The sequence below is a fragment of the Staurois parvus genome, unplaced genomic scaffold, assembly GCF_062004578.1.
Source record: "Staurois parvus isolate SC_StPar_1 unplaced genomic scaffold, SC_StPar_1.0 ptg001885l, whole genome shotgun sequence".
Lineage (NCBI taxonomy): Eukaryota > Metazoa > Chordata > Amphibia > Anura > Ranidae > Staurois > Staurois parvus.
Window position 1 is genome coordinate 249,914 of NW_028319681.1, and position 19,743 is coordinate 269,656.

At 47.9% G+C, this 19,743-nt stretch overlaps 1 protein-coding gene across 1 annotated transcript in view; it reads left to right on the forward strand.

The window, feature by feature from the left end:
* The window catches only part of LOC149433882 (tapasin-related protein-like), a gene marked incomplete at its 3' end in the record, with an annotated part of 34,666 nt that extends 20,273 nt beyond the window's left edge, over positions 1 to 14,393 (forward strand). Inside the window, exons 3-5 of the mRNA XM_089664333.1 lie at positions 5,514 to 5,741; positions 11,681 to 11,890; positions 14,082 to 14,393. Coding sequence (XP_089520459.1) covers positions 5,514 to 5,741; positions 11,681 to 11,890; positions 14,082 to 14,393 — 750 coding nt within the window. The remainder of the gene's footprint in view (positions 1 to 5,513; positions 5,742 to 11,680; positions 11,891 to 14,081) is intronic.
* Between the last annotated feature and the right edge of the window lie 5,350 nt (positions 14,394 to 19,743).

Here is a 19,743-nt window from a genome sequence, read left to right on the forward strand (position 1 = left end):
GTGAACCTGATGTAAGGGAGGGACTCAGATGTAAAGGGGAGTCTGATGGAGTCCTGACATAAGGGGGACTTTATTGGGGACTCTGATGTAAGGGGGGCTCTGATGGAAACCCTGACATAAAGGGGGAATCTGATGTAAGGTGGGCTCTAATGGGGAACCCAACTCTAATGGTGACCCTGATCTAAGGAGAGGAGTCTGATGTAAGGAGGATTCTGATGAGGGTCCTAACATAAGGGGAATGTTATTAGGGACCCTGATGTATTGGGGAGCTGTGATGGGGACCCTGACAAAAAGAGGAACTCTAATGTGACCCTGATGTAAGGGCGGTCTCTGATGTCAGGAGGATTCTGATGGGGGTCTTTATTAGGGAACCTGATGTAATGGGGGGTACTCTGATGTAAGTGGGGGCTCTGATGGGGACCCTGACATAAAAGGTAACTCTGTAACCCTGATGTAAGGGGGACTCTGATGGGGGTCCTGACATAAGAGGGTCTTTATTGGGGAGTGGACCCTGGCATAAGAGGGGATTCTAATTGTGACACTGATGTAAGGGGGGGGTCTCTGATGTAAGGAGGACTCTGATGGGGGTCCTGACATAAGTCTTTATTGGGGATCCTGATGTCAGATGGGGATTCTGATATAATGGGGTCTCTGATGTAGGGAGGACCTGATGTAAGGGGGGATTCTGATATAATGGGGTCTCTGATGTAGGGAGGACCTGATGTAAGGGGGGATTCTGATATAATGGGGTCTCTGATGTAGGGAGGACCTGATGTAAGGGGGATTCTGATATAATGGGGTCTCTTATGTAGGGAGGACCTGATGTAAGGGGGGAATTCTGATATAATGGGGTCTCTGATGTAGGGAGGACCTGATGTAAGGGGGGATTCTGATATAATGGGGTCTCTGATGTAAGGAGGGATTCTGATATAATGGGGTCTCTTATGTAGGGAGGACCTGATGTAAGGGGGGATTCTGATATAATGGGGTCTCTGATGTAGGGAGGACCTGATGTAAGGGGGGATTCTGATATAATGGGGTCTCTGATGTAGGGAGGACCTGATGTAAGGGGGGATTCTGATATAATGGGGTCTCTGATGTAGGGAGGACCTGATGTAAGGGGGGATTCTGATATAATGGGGTCTCTGATGTAGGGAGGACCTGATGTAAGGGGGGATTCTGATATAATGGGGTCTCTTATGTAGGGAGGACCTGATGTAAGGGGGGATTCTGATATAATGGGGTCTCTTATGTAGGGAGGACCTGATGTAAGGGGGGATTCTGATATAATGGGGTCTCTGATGTAGGGAAGACCTGATGTAAGGGGGGATTCTGATATAATGGGGTCTCTGATGTAAGGGGGGATTCTGATATAATGGGGTCTCTGATGTAGGGAGGACCTGATGTAAGGGGGGATTCTGATATAATGGGGTCTCTGATGTAGGGAAGACCTGATGTAAGGGGGGATTCTGATATAATGGGGTCTCTGATGTAAGGGGGGATTCTGATATAATGGGGTCTCTGATGTAAGGGGGGATTCTGATATAATGGGGTCTCTGATGTAAGGGGGGATTCTGATATAATGGGGTCTCTGATGTAAGGGGGGATTCTGATATAATGGGGTCTCTGATGTAAGGGGGGATTCTGATATAATGGGGTCTCTTATGTAGGGAGGACCTGATGTAAGGGGAGATTCTGACATAATGGGGTCTCTGATATAGGGAGGACCTGATGTAAGGGGGGATTCTGATATAATGGGGTCTCTGATGTAAGGGGGGATTCTGATATAATGGGGTCTCTGATGTAGGGAGGACCTGATGTAAGGGGGGATTCTGATATAATGGGGTCTCTGATAGGAATCTTGATGTAAAAGGGAATCTAATGGGGACCCTGATGTAAGAGGGGCTCTAATTGCGTTTTATTTTTAATTTTTGGCCACATGAAAACTTGTAAAAAAAACACAATGTGGCCGTCCGACTGAAGATTTTGGAGACTCCTGTTTTAGAGGTATCTGGTGTGACATTCCGGTGTCACTGGTAACAACAACCATTGGTGTCAGTGGGGTCGGGAAGTGAAGGGTTTTGTGACTTACCAGCCGCAGCAGAGAAGTCGGAGAATAAAGACTCAGTCTCTGTAGTACACGGGCCGGCCCAGCAGTCAGGACTCCGGAGGAACTCCGCTCCACGCCGACACCGCACACTCTTCCAGCTTCACCAGACCGCTTCCCCCTTCACTGCAAACTCCAGAAGGTGCCATGAAAAATCGGGCGTGCGCGGAGCGTCACCCACCAGACACATAGGTGTCCCTTCCCAGCACACGGCTCGCAGTGCTGCATCCTCCCCTCTACGCTTCACCATATTATAGACACAAGAGGTCCAGACGACTCTGAAAATAGAAAAGCACCGAGCTGAATACTCAGAGATACAAACTGGGACAAATCGCCACTTACAGAAAAAAATAATTTTCTACACACCAAAAACTAATATTTGATCTGAGCCTATCATAAAAAAAAATCTAAGAAAAATAGTTGTGAAGCTGAGCACAGCATAGGCAGGCAACCAAGACAACGCTGGGGTCAAAAGTATATAATATATACAGTGCAGACATCATGTACAGCAGTGTTCAGGGGTCAGTCACATGGATCCCCCTACAGTACTGCTCACTGGGTACAACAGTGCAGCCAATCCCTAATCAGATAGCACTGCAACACTGACACAGACCCCCCGCCACCACAGTATTACAGGCCCCCTACCCTAGCCATTTCCATGCAGCAAGCCCAATCCCCTCCGCTCCCCGGCACGCACACACCTTCCCCTATGTAGGTAAACTGCACAGCTTTGACCAAAGTTACATATTGGCCTTGCTATAGGTGTAGGCCATCTATGTACCCCCTGAAGCCTCACCAAAAAACTCCCAGAGGTCCCATCATCCTGTGTTGCTAAGGCCCTGCCGGCCATCACTGTTTGCTTCCACCATCACAGGAGTCTGTAGTTATCTACAGGCAGTTATGTGGTAAAGGTTAACCAACCCTATAACACGCAACAACCTTTACTGCAAGTAGTGCCAGCAAACAAGGGACGATGGTGGAGGTGGAGGTGAGCAGTAATAGATAGGAGTGCCTTAGCAACGTCCTAGCAACAAGGCAGGATGGAAACTAAATGCGTGTGTGTAAATGACTGGGGGAACTAACCCTTTAGTGTCCTTTTACACGGACGTTCCTTTTTTTTTTTCTTCAGTTCAGTCACATTTTTTTCCAAGAAAAAAAAACGGATGAGTTTACATCTATTTTTTCATCTTTTTCATCCCTTTACAGCCATTTTTTTCCATCCGTTTTTATCCGTTTACATTGGTTTAAATCCATTTTTCATCCATTTACATCCGTTTTTTCATCCATTTTTCATCAATTTACATTGGTTTTAAATCCGTTTTTTCATCCATTTACATCCATTTTCTCTCTGTTTTTCATCAGTTTACATTGGTTTAAATCTGTTTTCATTCGTTTACATCCATTTTTATCCATTTTTCATCTCTTTACATTGCTTTAAATCTGTTTTTCATCAGTTTACAACCTTTTTTTCATCTGTTTACTCATCCGTTTTATCATTCTTTTTCTTCATCCATTTTTCATTCATTTATCATCTGTTTACATTGGTTTAAATCCATTTTTCATCCGTTTACATCCATTTCTTATCTGTTTTTCATCAGTTTACATTGGTTTAAATCTGTTTTTCATGTGTTTACATCGGTTTTTTTCATCCGTTTATCATCTGTTTACATTGGTTTAAATCTGTTTTTCATCCATTTACATCCTTTTTTTTATCCATTTGCTCATCCGGTTTTTCATCTGTTTATATTGGTTTAAATCCGTTTTACATCAGTTTACATCCATTTTTCATCCGTTTACATCCGTTTGTCATCTGTTTGCATCCGTTTTTCCATCCGTTTATCATCTGTTTACATTGATATAAATCTGTTTTTCATCCATTTACATCCTTTTTTCATCCGTTTACTCATCTGTTTTTTCATCCATTTATCATCTGTTTACATTGGTTTAAATTCGTTTTTCATCCGTTTACATCCATTTTTCATCAGTTTTTCATCAGTTTACGTTGGTTTAAATCCGTTTTTCATCTGTTTACATCCATTTTTCATCCGTTTACAACCGTTTTTCATCTGTTTGCATCCGTTTTTATCCATTTACATTGGTTTAAATCTGCTTTTCATCCATTTATATCCTTTTATCATCCGTTTTTCAAATGTTTACATTGGTTTACATCCGTTTTTCATCCTTTTAGACCCATTTTCATCCGTCTACATCCGTTTTTGGTCCATTTACATCCGTTGACATCTGTTGACATCCGTTTTTCGCCTTTTTTTTGCGGAAGAAAAATAGGGTTTTCTTCTGTTAAAAAAAAACAGATGTTAACGGATGCGGACATTAACAGATGTAAAAAGATGTTCATCCGTTTACATCCGCAAGTCCATAGAAATACAAGGGGGTCCGTTTTTCATCCATAAACAGACAGATGAAAAACGGACACACGGAACGCCCGGGGGAAAGAGGCCTTAAGCCTCTGCATTACAACACATAACAACAGACCTCTTTAGAGAGTGTTCTCTGCAACTGGAGAGGGACTGGGCCGGGGCTGGAGGGAGGTAGAGTTCTATCCCTTGTGTGGATGGCAGCCACCAGGAGCAGGAAGGAAATGGATTGCTGGCAGCAAAGTGCTGGGTGTCCTGGGCTCTGTCTGCACAACAAGGACTGCCCACAGGCTCCAATATCACTTGTTAACGTTGGGCTGCTGATGGGGGGCTAGGAGAATTTTTGGGTGTGCTAATCCAAGTGTGTAAGGTACCATAAAGTTTGCATCCGCCCCTCCCGTCCCCTTTCTACTGCCCCAATCATCCACTTGACCTCCCCTAAAATTCCTTCGACAATTGTAAAGGGGGGGGGGCAGAAGCAGCAGGTGGGGGCAGTTTGGTCCAACCATGGTCAAGGACGAAGCTACCAAACTCTGCCATTGCTAAAATTCTGAAGCAAATAACAAAATGGCAGTTACAGGGATGAAGAATGAGTTAGGAAGACATAGATGTCAGTGACTAAGGACAGACACTGGAGTACTTAGACCCATTTTGTTTCAGGTCCCCAAATCCGGTGTGCAGCATTACCCCAGATCCAGCATCCTGTAGATGTTCTCCTCCCCTGTGAATACGTCTTGCTGGAGCCAGGAGCAAGACGTAAAGTTTCCACCCCTCCGTCCCCTTTCTACTGCCCAATCATCCACTTGACCTCCCCTAAAATTCCTTTGACAATGGTAAGGGGGGGCAGAAGCAGCAGGTGGGGGCAATTTGGTGCAACCATGGTCAAGGACGAAGCTACCAACCTCTGCCATTGCTAAAATTCTGAATCTAATAACAAAATGGCAGTTACAGGGATGAAGAATGAGTTAGGAAGACATAGATGTCAATGACTAAGCACAGACACTGGAGTACTTAGACCCATTTTGTTTCAGGTCCCCAAATCCGGTGTGCAGCGTTACCCCAGATCCAGCATCCTGTAGATGTTCTCCTCCCCTGTGAATACGTCTTGCTGGAGCCAGGAGCATCCGGGCTTTCATTCACGCGACAGAAGGTGACGTTCGTCCTGCGCAACCTGACAGTGACAGAAGAACAGCAGTCAGAGACTATGCCTGATTATCAGACGCCAGAAGACACAGAGGTGCCTATTCTGGAAGCCACAGGTCAGTATCCACCATGTATGGGCTACGCCATGTTCACATGCTGACAGCTGACCTTGTTGGTGCTGAAAGCTGACATTTTTATGAGCTAATATTTATTAAGAGGGTTTAGTGTTAGCCTTCATTCATCTCTGTAGCCATAGGCACTGTGGAGAAATTCATCTTGAAAGTTCACAGCAGAGATGTGTAAACATCACAGCTCCTTCGCCTATAGCTATGAAGAGCAGATGCTTGGCAGCTTGTCAGCTCTCTAATGTGAACTCTTTGTTAGAAACTGAAACCCAACTGTTGTGGTCTTTGAGGCTCTTTAATAATGAATTACTTCTCAGTACAAGCAGCTAGAGCAGTCAGCAATGGCTTGTGTTCTTTCACAAGAACATTCCAGCAGTCTATTTTTGACCCAAGATTACAGGGTTCAAAAATGGACTGCAATATATCCCTAAGGGTGGCCAAATTTAAGCAAATGTGTGTCCGCCTATGTCCACCCACTTTTGGGCTCATTCAGTTTTATTGGACTGATCATAGTAACTTTGAGCCTATGTCTACTTTTAATATTCTGACCAGAAGGTGGAGGATATAGGCAGATGCATGTTGGTCTCTTTTTCCCCCCATCACAAGATGGAGGAAAAAAAATCAGACTGGACGCAGATGTCACATACAGTCAGGTCCATAAATATTGGGACATGGACACAATTCTAACATTTTTGGCTCTATACACCACCACAATGGATTTGAAATGAAACGAACAAGATGTGCTTTAACTGCAGACTGTCAGCTTTAATTTGAGGGTATTTACATCCAAATCAGGTGAACGGTGTAGGAATTACAACAGTTTGCATATGTGCCTCCCACTTGTTAAGGGACCAAAAGTAATGGGACAATTGGCTTCTCAGCTGTTCCATGGCCAGGTGTGTGCTATTCCCTCATTATCCCAATTACAATGAGCAGATAAAAGGTCCAGAGTTCATTTCAAGTGCACTATTTGCATTTGGAATCTGTTGCTGTCAACTCTCAAGATGAGATCCAAAGAGCTGTCACTATCAGTGAAGCAAGCCATCATTAGGCTGAAAAAACAAAACAAACCCATCAGAGAGATAACAAAAACATTAGGCGTGGCCAAAACAACTGTTTGGAACATTCTTAAAATGAAGGAACGCACCGGTAAGATCAACAACACCAAAAGACCCGGAAGACCACAGAAAACAACTGTGTTGGATGACTGAAGAATTCTTTCCCTGGTGAAGAAAACACCCTTCACAACAGTTGGCCAGATCAAGAACACTCTCCAGGAGGTAGGTGTATGTGTGTCAAAGTCAACAATCAAGAGGAGACTTCACCAGAGTGAATACAGAGGGTTCACCACAAGATGGAAACCATTGGTGAGCCTCAAAAACAGGAAGGCCAGATTAGAGTTTGCCAAACAACATCTAAAAAAGCCTTCACAGTTCTGGAACAACATCCTATGGACAGATGAGACCGACATCAACTTGTACCAGAGTGATGGGAAGAGAAGAGTATGGAGAAGGAAAGGAACTGCTCATGATCCTAAGCATACCACCTCATCAGTGAAGCATGGTGGTGGTAGTGTCATGGCGTGGGCATGTATGGCTGCCAATGGAACTGCTTCTCTTGTATTTATTGATGATGTGACTGCTGACAAAAGCAGCCGGATGAATTCTGAAGTGTTTCGGGAATATTATCTGCTCATATTCAGCCAAATGCTTCAGAACTCATTGGACGCTTCACAGTGCAGATGGACAATGACCCAAAGCAGACTGCAAAAGCAACCAAAGAGTTTTTTAAGGGAAAGAAGTGGAATGTTCTGCAATGGCCAAGTCAATCACCTGACCTGAATCCGATTGAGCATTTCACTTGCGGAAGACAAAACTGAAGGGAAAATGCCCCAAGAACAAGCAGGAACTGAAGACAGTTGCAGTAGAGGCCTGGCAGAGCATCACCAGGGATGAAACCCAGCGTCTGGTGATGTCTATGCGTTCCACACTTCAGGCTGTAATTGACTGCAAAGGATTTGCAACCAAGTATTAAAAAGTGAAAGTTTGATTTATGATTATTATTCTGTCCCATTACTTTTGGTCTCTTAACAAGTGGGAAGCACATATGCAAACTGTTGTAATTCCTACACCGTTCACCTGATTTGGATGAAAATATCCTCAAATTAAAGCTGACAGTCTGCAGTTAAAGCCCATCTTGTTTGTTTTATTTCAAATCCATTGTGGTGGTGTATAGAGCCAAAAATGTTAGAATTGTGTCGATGTCCCAATATTTATGGACCTGACTGTATACAGTCATGGCCGAAATTGTTGGCACCCTTGATATTTTTCCTGAAAATCAAGTATTTCACACAAAAAAGGTATTGCATTAACACATGTTTTGCTATACACATGTTTATTCCCTTTGTATGTATTGGAACAAATATAAAACAGAGGCAGAAAAGCAAATATGACATAATGTCACACAAAACCCCAAAAATGGGCTGGACAAAAGTATTGGCACCCTTAACTTAATATTTGGTTGCACACCCTTTGGAAAACATAACTGAAATCAGTCGCTTCCTATAACCATCAATAAGCTTCTGACACCTCTCACCCGGAATTTTGGACCACTCTTCCTTTGCAAACAGCTCCAGGTCTCTCTTATTGGAAGGACACCTTTTCCCAACAGCAATTTTAAGATCTCTCCACAGGTGTTCAATGGGATTTAGATCTGGGCTCATTGCTGGCCACTTCAGAACTCTCCAGCGCTTCTTTGCCATCCATTTCTGAGTGCTTTTTGACGTATGTTTGGGGTCATTGTCCTGCTGGAAGACCCAGGATCTTGGACGCAAACCCAGCTTTCTGACACTGGGCCCTACAGTGCGACCCAAAATCCTTTGGTAATCCTCAGATTTCATGATGCCTTGCACACAGTCAAGGCACCCAGTGCCAGAGGCAGCAAAACAACCCCAAAACATCATTGAACCTCCACCATATTTTACCGTAGGTACTGTGTTTTGTTCTTTGTAGGCCTCATTCCGTTTTCGGTAAACAGTAGAATGATGTGCTTTACCGAAAAGCTCTATCTTGGTCTCATCTGTCCACAAGACGTTTTCCCAGAAGGCTTTTGGCTTACTCAAGTACATTTTGGCAAACTGTAGTCTTGCTTTTTTATGTCTCTGTGTCAGCAGTGGGGTCCTCCTGGGTCTCCTGCCATAGCGTTTCATTTCATTTAAATGTCGACGGATAGTTCGCGCTGACACTGATGCTCCCTGAGCCTGCAGGACAGCTTGAATGTCTTTGGAACATGTTTGGGGCTGCTTATCCACCATCCGGACTATTCTGCGTTGCAATCTTTCATCAATTTTCCTCATCCGTCCACGACCAGGGAGATTAGCTACAGTGCCATGGGTTGCAAACTTCTTGATAATGTTGCGCACTGTGGACAAAGGCAAATCTAGTTCTCTGGAGATGGACTTGTAACCTTGAGATTGTTGATATTTTGCCACAATTTTGGTTCTCAGGTCCTCAGACAGTTCTCGTCTCCTCTTTCTGTTGTCCATGCTTAGTGTGGCACAGACAGACACACAATGCAAAGGTTAAGTGAACGTCTCTCCTTTTTATCTGCTTTCAGGTGTGATTTCTATATTGCCCACACCTGTTACTTGCCCCAGGTGAGTTTACAGGAGCATCACATGCTTGTAACATTCTTATTTATCCGCAGTTGTGAAAGGGTGCCAATACTTTTGTCCAGCCCATTTTTGGAGGTTTGTGTGACATTATGTCGAATTTGCTTTCTTTCCTCCCTTTTTTTGTTTTGTCCCAATACACACAAAGGGAATAAACATGTGTATAGCAAAACATGTGTTAATGCAATACGTTTCGTGAGAAATACATGATTTCCTGGAGAAATATCAAGGGTGCCAACAATTTCGGCCATGACTGTATGACCTATATTTTTGTTCTGATCCAATACGGCCCTAGAAACCGTCTCTGTAGCCATAAGCTTTGTGGAGAAATTCATCTTCAAAGTTCACAGCAGAGATGTGTGAACATCACAGCTCCTTCTCCAGTTACATTCTATTCAGAGGGCCTGACAACTCTTTAATGTGAACTCAAAGGAGGTTTTTTTTGTTAGAAATTTGTTGAAACCCAACTGTTGTTAACTTTGAGGATTCTTTCCAGATCAGCCAATGTGATTGTCTGGATTTGTTTTCTCATTTTGTCTCTCATAGTTGAGGTCTCCCTATGATGCCAATTACAGGCCTCTCTCATCTTTGTAAGTGGGAGAACTTGCACAATTGGTGGCTGACTAAATACTTTTTTGCCCCACTGTATGTGGACTGGATGCGGTTTAAACCACATCCAATCCGCATGACATTTGATATAACATTGCTTCCTATGGTGCCTGTTCACATATGTCCAGTTCACTGGCAGCGCGGATTCAGTGCGGATTGAAAAAGAGTCCTGTCCCATTTCTAAGTAGTGCAGTTCAGGTGCCGATTACAGGCTATAGACTTCTATGGGAACCATTTCTAAACTGCACGTGTGAACAGGATAACATCTTGACCTGATCCAGTCCTGAACCTGATTCACATATGTGCAGTGCAGATTAAAGCTCAGGTTTCACAGTTAATTGGCACAGTATCTGTTCAGCGGTTCATGTCAGGTTTACATCAGGTTCAGGACAGGATTAGCTCTCAGGATTATCCTGTTCACACGTAGGCGGTTTAGAAACGGTTCCCATAGAAGTCAATAGCCTGTAATCCACACCTGAACAAGAAGGCACTGCTCAGAAATCGAACAGGACTCTTTTTCAAACCGCACTGAATCCGCACCACCAGTGCACTGGACAAATGTGAACAGGCACCATAGGAAGCAATGTTATCTCACATGTCATACTGATTGGATGCTGTTCAAACTGCACCCAATCCACATATATGTGAACAGGAACCATAGGAAGCAATGTTATCTCACATGTCATACGGATTGGATGCTGTTCAAACTGCACCCAATCCACATATATGTGAACAGGAACCATAGGAAGCAATGTTTTTTCACATATACGGATTGGAAGCGGTTCAAACCGCACATATGTGAAGCAGCACTTAGGCTTGAACCATTTTGAATACATTCTGGTTTCAGATTCACAAATTCATACATGACTTAGGATGCCCCATTTCACTTACCCCCGTGGTTTGTAGCAGGAACACTAGAGGGAACTGATTTACAGGCAGGGTATGTAGAGAACACTAGAGGGAACTGATTTACAGGCAGGGTATGTAGAGAACACTAGAGGGAACTGATTTACAGGCAGGGTATGTAGAGAACACTAGAGGGAACTGATTTACAGGCAGGGTATGTAGAGAACACTAGAGGGAACTGATTTACAGGCAGGGTATGTAGAGAACACTAGAGGGAACTGATTTACAGGCAGGGTATGTAGAGAACACTAGAGGGAACTGATTTACAGGCAGGGTATGTAGAGAACACTAGAGGGAACTGATTTACAGGCAGGGTATGTAGAGAACACTAGAGGGAACTGATTTACAGGCAGGGTATGTAGAGAACACTAGAGGGAACTGATTTACAGGCAGGGTATGTAGAGAACACTAGAGGGAACTGATTTACCCCCAGGGGACGTAGCGTTACAATGTAACAATTGTAGAGAACACTAAAGGGAATACATTTGCTAATTCACTCCAGAGTTATCTACAATTGATGTATTAGGGGTTATTTACTAAAACTGGAGAGTGCAAAATCTGCTGCAGCTCTCCATAGAAACCAATCGGCTTCCAGGTTCTATTGCCAAAGTTTAATTGAACAAGTTGAAGTTAGAAGCTGATTGGCTGCCATGCATCTTTTGTACCCGTCACCCCTGCTTCATAGTTTTGTGTTCTCCCTCTTATAACGACTTGTATTTTTTCCGCCTTTCCTCCCCCCCATCAGTGAACCTGCCCCCTCTGCCATTTGCGGAGCGTCTGCTTCACGTGGAATGCGACGGGGAAGAGATTGTATGTGAGATCACCCCGCTCTACTCGCAGTTCTTCATCGCCCACATCCGTCTGCCGGAGATCAACATCGCCCTGGTGGCCAAGGCGGAATCTGCTGTAGATCCAGACAAGCCGCTGAGCGAGAAAAGTATCATACTGTTGACGGGTGAGTGCCGTGTGACGTGATCCTACGCGCGATATTCTCCAGAAAACCTGCCGTGAGAGGATATCAGGATCGTTAGCTCAGCAATTTTCATTTCAGTATGTTGACTTATCTACAGGTCCATACGTGAGAACAGGTCATGTTTTCCAGATCTCCTGGAATAATAGGAGCACTTCTTTAAATCTGACCTACGGCTTTCCCTCCTCTCCTGGACTGAAATGGCTCACTCTGATTTCACTGCACACTGTGAGCTTCTTACAGTGTGCATTAGAAGCTGCAGAAAGTCAGATAGAGCTTCGCCTGATTTCTTGGCTGGAGGACGACCAGCATCATCTAGCTCTTTCCTACCCTGTCATTGACCCCGCCCCTTTCACTTATGGGATTTCAGTTCTTTCAATCATGGAGGGTCAGCATTACATATTGGTGTTACATAGGTCCGTCTGCATGCAAATGTAACCTGCCTAGGAACACCCAATCCTGCAGACTGACAGCCACCCATCAAGGCATTTTGATATTTGCATAGCTCCTCCCAAGAGCCGGCCCACTGCTTGCGTCAGGGCTGGACGCTCTTGAGCAGAGTACTGATGCAGGGTGCTGTGACATTTTCAGGAAGCTATGTACAACAATTCCATACATCAGTTGTATCCAGGACAAAGCGCTCACAAAGCACGCCAGATGCACGCTCCAGGGGGCGTGCTGGAAGCACGTTCTGGGAAGACATCTATAGGCACAGAGCAAGAGCATGCCAAATGCACGCTCCAGGGGGGGTGTGCTGGAGGCACGTTCTGGGAAGACGATCTATAGGCACAAAGCACGCTAGATGAACGCTCCAAGGGGGCGTGCTGTTGGCACGTTCTGGGAAGACATTTATAGGCACAGAGCATGCCAGATGCACGCTCCAAGGGGGCGTGCTGGAGGTGCACTCTGGGAAAACATCTATAGGCACAAAGCACGCCAGATGCACGCTCCAGGAGGCGTGTTCTGTGAAGACATCTATAGACACAAAGCACGCCAGATGCACATTCCAGGAGGTGTGTTCTGAGAAGACATCTATAGGCACAAAGCACGCCAGATGCATGCTACAAGGGGGCGTGCTGGAGGCGCAATCTGGGAAGACATCTATAGACACAGAGCAAGAGCACGCCAGATGCACACTCCAGGTGGGCGTGCTGGAGGCACGTTCTGGGAAGACATCTATAGGCACAAAGCACGCCAGATGCACGCTACAAGGGAGCGTGCTGGAGGCATGTTCTGGTAAGACATCTATAGACACAGAGCACGCCAGATGCACGCTCCAGGGAGGCGTGCTGGAGGTGCGCTCTGGGAAAACATCTATAGGCACAAAGCACACCAGATGCATGCTCCAGGGGATGTGCTGAAGGTGCGTTCTGGGAAGACATCTATAGGCACAAAGCACGCCAGATGCACGCTCCAGGAGGTGTGTTCTGAGAAGACATCTATAGACACAGAGCATGCCAGATGCACGCTCCAGGGTGGCGTGCTGGAGGCGTGCTCTGGGAAAACATCTATAGGCACAAAGCACACCAGATGCACGCTCCAGGAGGTGTGTTCTGAGAAGACATCTATAGACACAGAGCATGCCAGATGCACGCTCCAGGGTGGCGTGCTGGAGGCGTGCTCTGGGAAAACATCTATAGGCACAAAGCACACCAGATGCACACTCCAGGGGATGTGCTGAAGGTGCGTTCTGGGAAGACATCTATAGGCACAAAGCACGCCAGATGCACGCTCCAGGAGGTGTGTTCTGAGAAGACATCTATAGACACAGAGCATGCCAGATGCACGCTCCAGGGTGGCGTGCTGGAGGCGTGCTCTGGGAAGACATCTATAGGCACAGAGCACGCCAGATGCACGTTCCAGGAGCAGTGCTGAAGGTGCGTTCTGGGAAGACATCTATAGGCACCCTCGCAGAACAAGAGAACCGCTCTGTCGCCACCTCTCAGCTATAGCGGGGTACTACGGTGGTTAAGCAAACAGGAAATGACCGTGTAAATTTTGTAAAATAAATTTTTTTTAAAAAACTGACTTGACAGGTTATGAATGACTCACAGCGGCTAACAAATGAAGACTCGGGGCTACAAGCGGCCCTGCCTGTCCCATCGCATTCCTCTTCCTTCGTCTGCTCCTCCATCTTCCGCCAGTTCTTTACTTACTCTGTGACGTTTCTTTTCAGCGGACCTCCTGGTGTCCTCCGGCCCACCTCTACAAAGGGCCACCGTCTCCAAGGAAGCCAGGCTAAGCTGTGAAGTGTGGGGGGACGTGGAAGGGGCGGACATGGCATGGCATCTGCAGAAGGACGGCAAAGGGAAAAGAATAAACCCGGAAGAAGACTCCGGAGTCTCTCTAGAAAAGAAGTCCCAGGAAGGGAAGGAGGATCTATCGCTGACCATAAATCCACTTACCGTGCACTATGAGGGCACCTATATATGTGCCGTGAGCCTGGGACCGCACCGCCTGCAGCAGATCCTCCAGCTGAAGATCAAAGGTAATACATGGAGGCCGGGGGGGGGGCATTGGTGGGGTGCAACTGGTACAACCGGGGCCATAAAGCCAGATCTCCAATCACAATGGCACCAAGTGGGTGATGTCTTTGCACTCCGCACTGTCTAAGACACCGGTTCTCAACCTGTGGATCGCGACCCCTTTGGGGGTTGAATGACCCTTTCACAGGGGTCTCCTAAGACCATCGGAAAACACATATTTCCGATGGTCTTAGGAACCGAGACGCGGCTCCTCTATCAGTCTCCAGGCGGGCCCGCCCACATGCAGATACGTCCACATTTCCCTGGACCGCGATGTGTGCGCGGGATGACATGCCGCCCCTGTCATCTGGCCACATCCCCAGGATCACTCAACAGCTCCGCCTCCTCGCCAGTGATTGGCCGCCGGAACTGTAGCTCAGGAGAGGCACACAGGCGGCCAATCACCAGCGAGGAGGAGGAGCCGAGCAGCAGCGCGAAGATCAAAGAAGATCGAGCAAGGGAGTGGCTGGAGAAGGAAGACAGCTGACAGGTAAGTGTCTGTAGCGTGCAGATGGTGCTGTTGCAGCCAGGTATGCTAGCTGTAGATGGGAGAGGGAGGGAGCGAGCCCAGGCTGGAGCAGGAGTCAGCAAGGTAAGTATCATTGGTGTCAGTGGGAGGGATAGTGCCCCATCATTGGTATCAGTGGGAGGGATAGTGCCCCATCATTGGTGTCATTAATACCAACGATGGGACACTTCCCCCCCCCACTGATACCAATGATGGGGCACTATTCCTCCCACTGACACCAATGATGGAGCACTATTCCTCCCACTGACACCAATGATGGGGCACTATTCCCCCCACTGATACCAATGATGGGGCACTATTCCCCCCACTGATACCAATGATGGGGCACTATTCCTCCCACTGACACCAATGATGGGGCGCTATTCCTCCCACTGACACCAATGATGGGGCACTATTCCCCCCACTGATACCAATGATGGGGCACTATTCCTCCCACTGACACCAATGATGGGGCACTATTCCTCCCACTGACACCAATGATGGGGCACTATTCCTCCCACTGACACCAATGATGGGGCACTATTCCTCCCACTGACATCAATGATGGGGCACTATTCCCCCCACTGACACCAATGATGGGGCACTATTCCTCCCACTGACACCAATGATGGGGCACTATTCCTCCCACTGACACCAATGATGGGGCACTATTCCTCCCACTGACACCAATGATGGGGCACTATTCCTCCCACTGATACCAATGATGGGGCACTATTCCTCCCACTGACACCAATGATGGGGCACTATTCCTCCCACTGACACCAATGATGGGACACTATTCCTCCCACTGACACCAATGATGGAGCACTATTCCTCCCACTGACACCAATGATGGGCACTATTCCTCCCACTGACACCAATGATGGGGCACTATTTCCTCCCCTTCCCCCGACACCAACGATGGGGCACTAATCCTCCCCCCTTTGAAACTTTGAATGACAGTTGCGCGGTCATGCAACGCCGTACCCATATGACATTTTTATCATTTTTTACCCACAACTAGAGCTTTTATTCACCACTGGGGGGGGGGGGGGTATTGTTTGCGAAATAAATGATCAAAGCTGAAAATTTTAGGGGGGAAAACGTGATTTTCTTAATTTCTGTTATAAAATATTGCAAAGAAATCCCCCCTCAGTCTGCACAATTACCCCCCCCCCCAGTCAGCACAATCCCCTTCCCCCCCTCAGTCAGTCCCCCCCTTTTGGTCAGCACATGCCCCCCCCCCCATCACAAATCTCTCCTCCTTTCAAGCATGTCCACCCCCCTCAGTCTGTACAATACTCCCCCTTAGTCTGTTCAATAACCCCCCCCCCCAGTCTGTACTGCAATAATGCCCCCTCAGTTTGTACACCACCCCCCCTAGTCTGTACATTACTGCCCCCCTAGTCTGTACAATACCCCCCCCTCAGTCTGCAGATCCTCCCCCTCAGTCTGTACAATACCCCCCAGCCTCTAAAATACCCCCCCTCAGTCTGTACATCCCCCCCCCTGGGCTGTACATTACCCCCATCCAGTCTGTAGATTCCCCCCCCGTCTGTAAAAAAAAAACCCTCAGTCTGTACAATACCCCCCTCAGTCTGTAGATCCCCCCCAGTCTGTACAATACCCCTCCCCCCCAGTCTGTAGATCCCCCCCAGTCTGTACAATACCCCCTCAGTCTGTACAATACCCCTCCCCCCAGTCTGTAGATCCCCTCCAGTCTGTAGATCCCCCCCAGTCTGTACAATACCCCCCACCCCCCAGTCTGTAGATCCCCCCCCCAGTCTGTAGATCCCCCCCCCAGTCTGTACAATACCCCCCCAGTCTGTAGATCCCCCCAGTCTGTACAATACCCCCCCAGTCTGTACAATACCCCCCCCAGTCTGTACAATACCCCCCCAGTCTGTACAATAACCCCCCCAGTCTGTACAATAACCCCCCCAGTCTGTACAATACCCCCCCCCAGTCTGTACAATACCCCCCCCAGTCTGTACAATACCCCCCCCCAGTCTGTAGATCCCCCCAGTCTGTACAATACCCCCCCAGTCTGTAGATCACCCCAGTCTGTACAATACCCCCCCAGTCTGTACAATACCCCCCCAGTCTGTACAATACCCCCCCCAGTCTGTACAATACCCCCCCCAGTCTGTAGATCCCCCCAGTCTGTACAATACCCCCCCAGTCTGTAGATCACCCCATTCTGTACAATACCCCCCCCCCCAGTCTGTAGATCACCCCAGTCTGTACAATACCCCCCCCAGTCTGTACAATACCCCCCCCCAGTCTGTACAATACCCCCCCAGTCTGTACAATACCCCCCGCAGTCTGTACAATCCCCCCCCCCCAGTCTGTACAATACCCCCAGTCTGTACAATACCCCCCCAGTCTGTACAGATCCCCCCCCCGTCTGTAGATTTCCCCCCCCGTCTGTACAATACCCCCCCAATCTGTAGATCCCCCCAGTCTGTACAATACCCCCCCAGTCTGTAGATCCCCCCAGTCTGTACAATACCCCCCCAGTCTGTAGATCCCCCCCAGTCTGTACAATACCCCCCTCAGTCTGTACAATACCCCTCCCCCCTAGTCTGTAGATCCCCCTCAGTCTGTACAATACCCCTCCCCCAAGTCTGTAGATCCCCCCTCAGTCTGTACAATACCCCTCCCCCCCAGTCTGTAGATCCCCCCTCAGTCTGTACAATACCCCTCCCCCCCAGTCTGTACAATATCCCTCCCCCCCAGTCTGTAGATCCCCCCAGTCTGTACAATACCCCTCCCCCCCCCCCCCAGTCTGTACAATACCCCTCCCCCCCAGTCTGTAGATCCCCCCCAGTCTGTACAATACCCCCCTCAGTCTGTACAATACCCCCCTCAGTCTGTACAATACCCCTCCCCCCCAGTCTGTAGATCCCCCCCAGTCTGTACAATACCCCCCAGTCTATAGACCCCCCCAGTCTGTAGATTCCCCCCCAGTCTGTACAATACCCCCCCCAGTCTGTAGATCCCCCCAGTCTGTACAATACCCCCCCCAGTCTGTAGATCCCCCCAGTCTGTACAATACCCCCCCAGTCTGTACAATACCCCCCCAGTCTGTACAATACCTCCCCCAGTCTGTACAATACCCCCCCCCAGTCTGTACAATAACCCCCCCAGTCTGTAGATCCCCCTCCAGTCTGTACAATACCCCCCCAGTCTGTACAATACCTCCCCCAGTCTGTACAATACCCCCCCCAGTCTGTACAATACCCCCCCAGTCTGTAGATCCCCCCCCCCAGTCTGTACAATACCCCCAGTCTGTACAATACCCCCCCCAGTCTGTAGATCCCCCCAGTCTGTACAATACCCCCCCAGTCTGTAGATCCCCCCAGTCTGTACAATACCCCCCCCCCCCCCCAGTCTGTACAAAACCGTCTTGTCCCCCCCCCGTCTGTAGATCCCCCCAGTCTGTACAATACCCCCCAGTCTGTACAATACCCCCCCCCAGTCTGTAGAACCCCCCCCAGTCTGTACAAAACCGCCCCCCCGTCTGTACACCCCCCCCCCCAGTCTGTGGATCCCACACACACACTTCCTAAGGCCACAAAGCTCACCTCTCACAAAAGTGGCCAATCTCCTCTCCAACCACTGGATGACATCAGCGCCCCGCGCTCTCCACAGAAACAGTCCCCGCCCTTCTAGAGAACCAGTCCCCGCCCCCAGGCAGCTGCCCGAAGTTCCAGCAGGAGGATCTCTTGGTGGGTGAGAAGGAAGTCACACAGATCCTCTGTAACAGGAGGCGGGGCTTGTCTCCTCTATGGGTGCAGAGTGGGTGGGAGCACAGTGGGCTCCTCCCAGGGACCACGGGGGAGGGGAACCAGCTGACCTCCTAGTGTTAGATGGTTTGGCTTGGCTGAGGAAAACCAAGGAAAGATCTGGAGGAACATACAAACTCCATGCAGCTAGCAGCCCCGGTGGGACCCACATTCTTCTCCCTGATATCCCAGGTGTGGCTCTGGTGACAGGTCACTGGATGACTGGGAGGAGTTGGGGGGAGGGGTAGTTCAGTTAAAGGGATATATAAACCCCCCCCCCCCCCCAAATTATAATTAAAATAATGATGGTGGCCTCACATCCATAGACCCGTCCGGTGCCCCGAAGGACGTTCCGCTCACTGTTACACTCCGGGCCTTCTCTGGTGCTTTACATCTACAATCAATATTTTCTGCTAGAAAATGTCTTTGATCCCCAAACATTGAAGGTTGTATTTCAGGCGGAGGCCCTGGAGTATAAATTGGTGGTTTTTGCTATTTTTTTTTATGTCACGCGGTATTTGCGCAGCGGTTTTTCAAATGCAAAAAAATACACTTTTTTAAACATTTTAATGCAGATGGTTAGCACTTCCACCTGGCAGTACTTAGGTCGTTGGTTTGAATCCCAACCATAGCACCACCTGCCTGGAGTCTGCATGTTCTCCCTGTGCCTGAGTTGGTTTCCTCCGGGTACTCCTGTCTAAAGTGTCCCTAGTATGTGTATGTATGGATGTGAGTTAGGGACCTTAGATTGTACGCCCCTTGAGGGTTAGGGACTGATGTGAATGTGCAATATATATGTAAAACCACAGCACCACCTGCCTGGAGTTTGCATGTTCTCCCTGTGCCTGATTTGGTTTCCTCCAGGTATTCCGGTTTCCTCCCACCCTCCAAAGACATGCTGGTAGGTGAATTGGATCCTGTCTAAATTGTCCCTAGTATGTGTATGTATGAATGTAAGTTAGGGACCTTAGATTGTACACCCCTCGGGGGCGGGGACTGATGTGAATGTACAATATA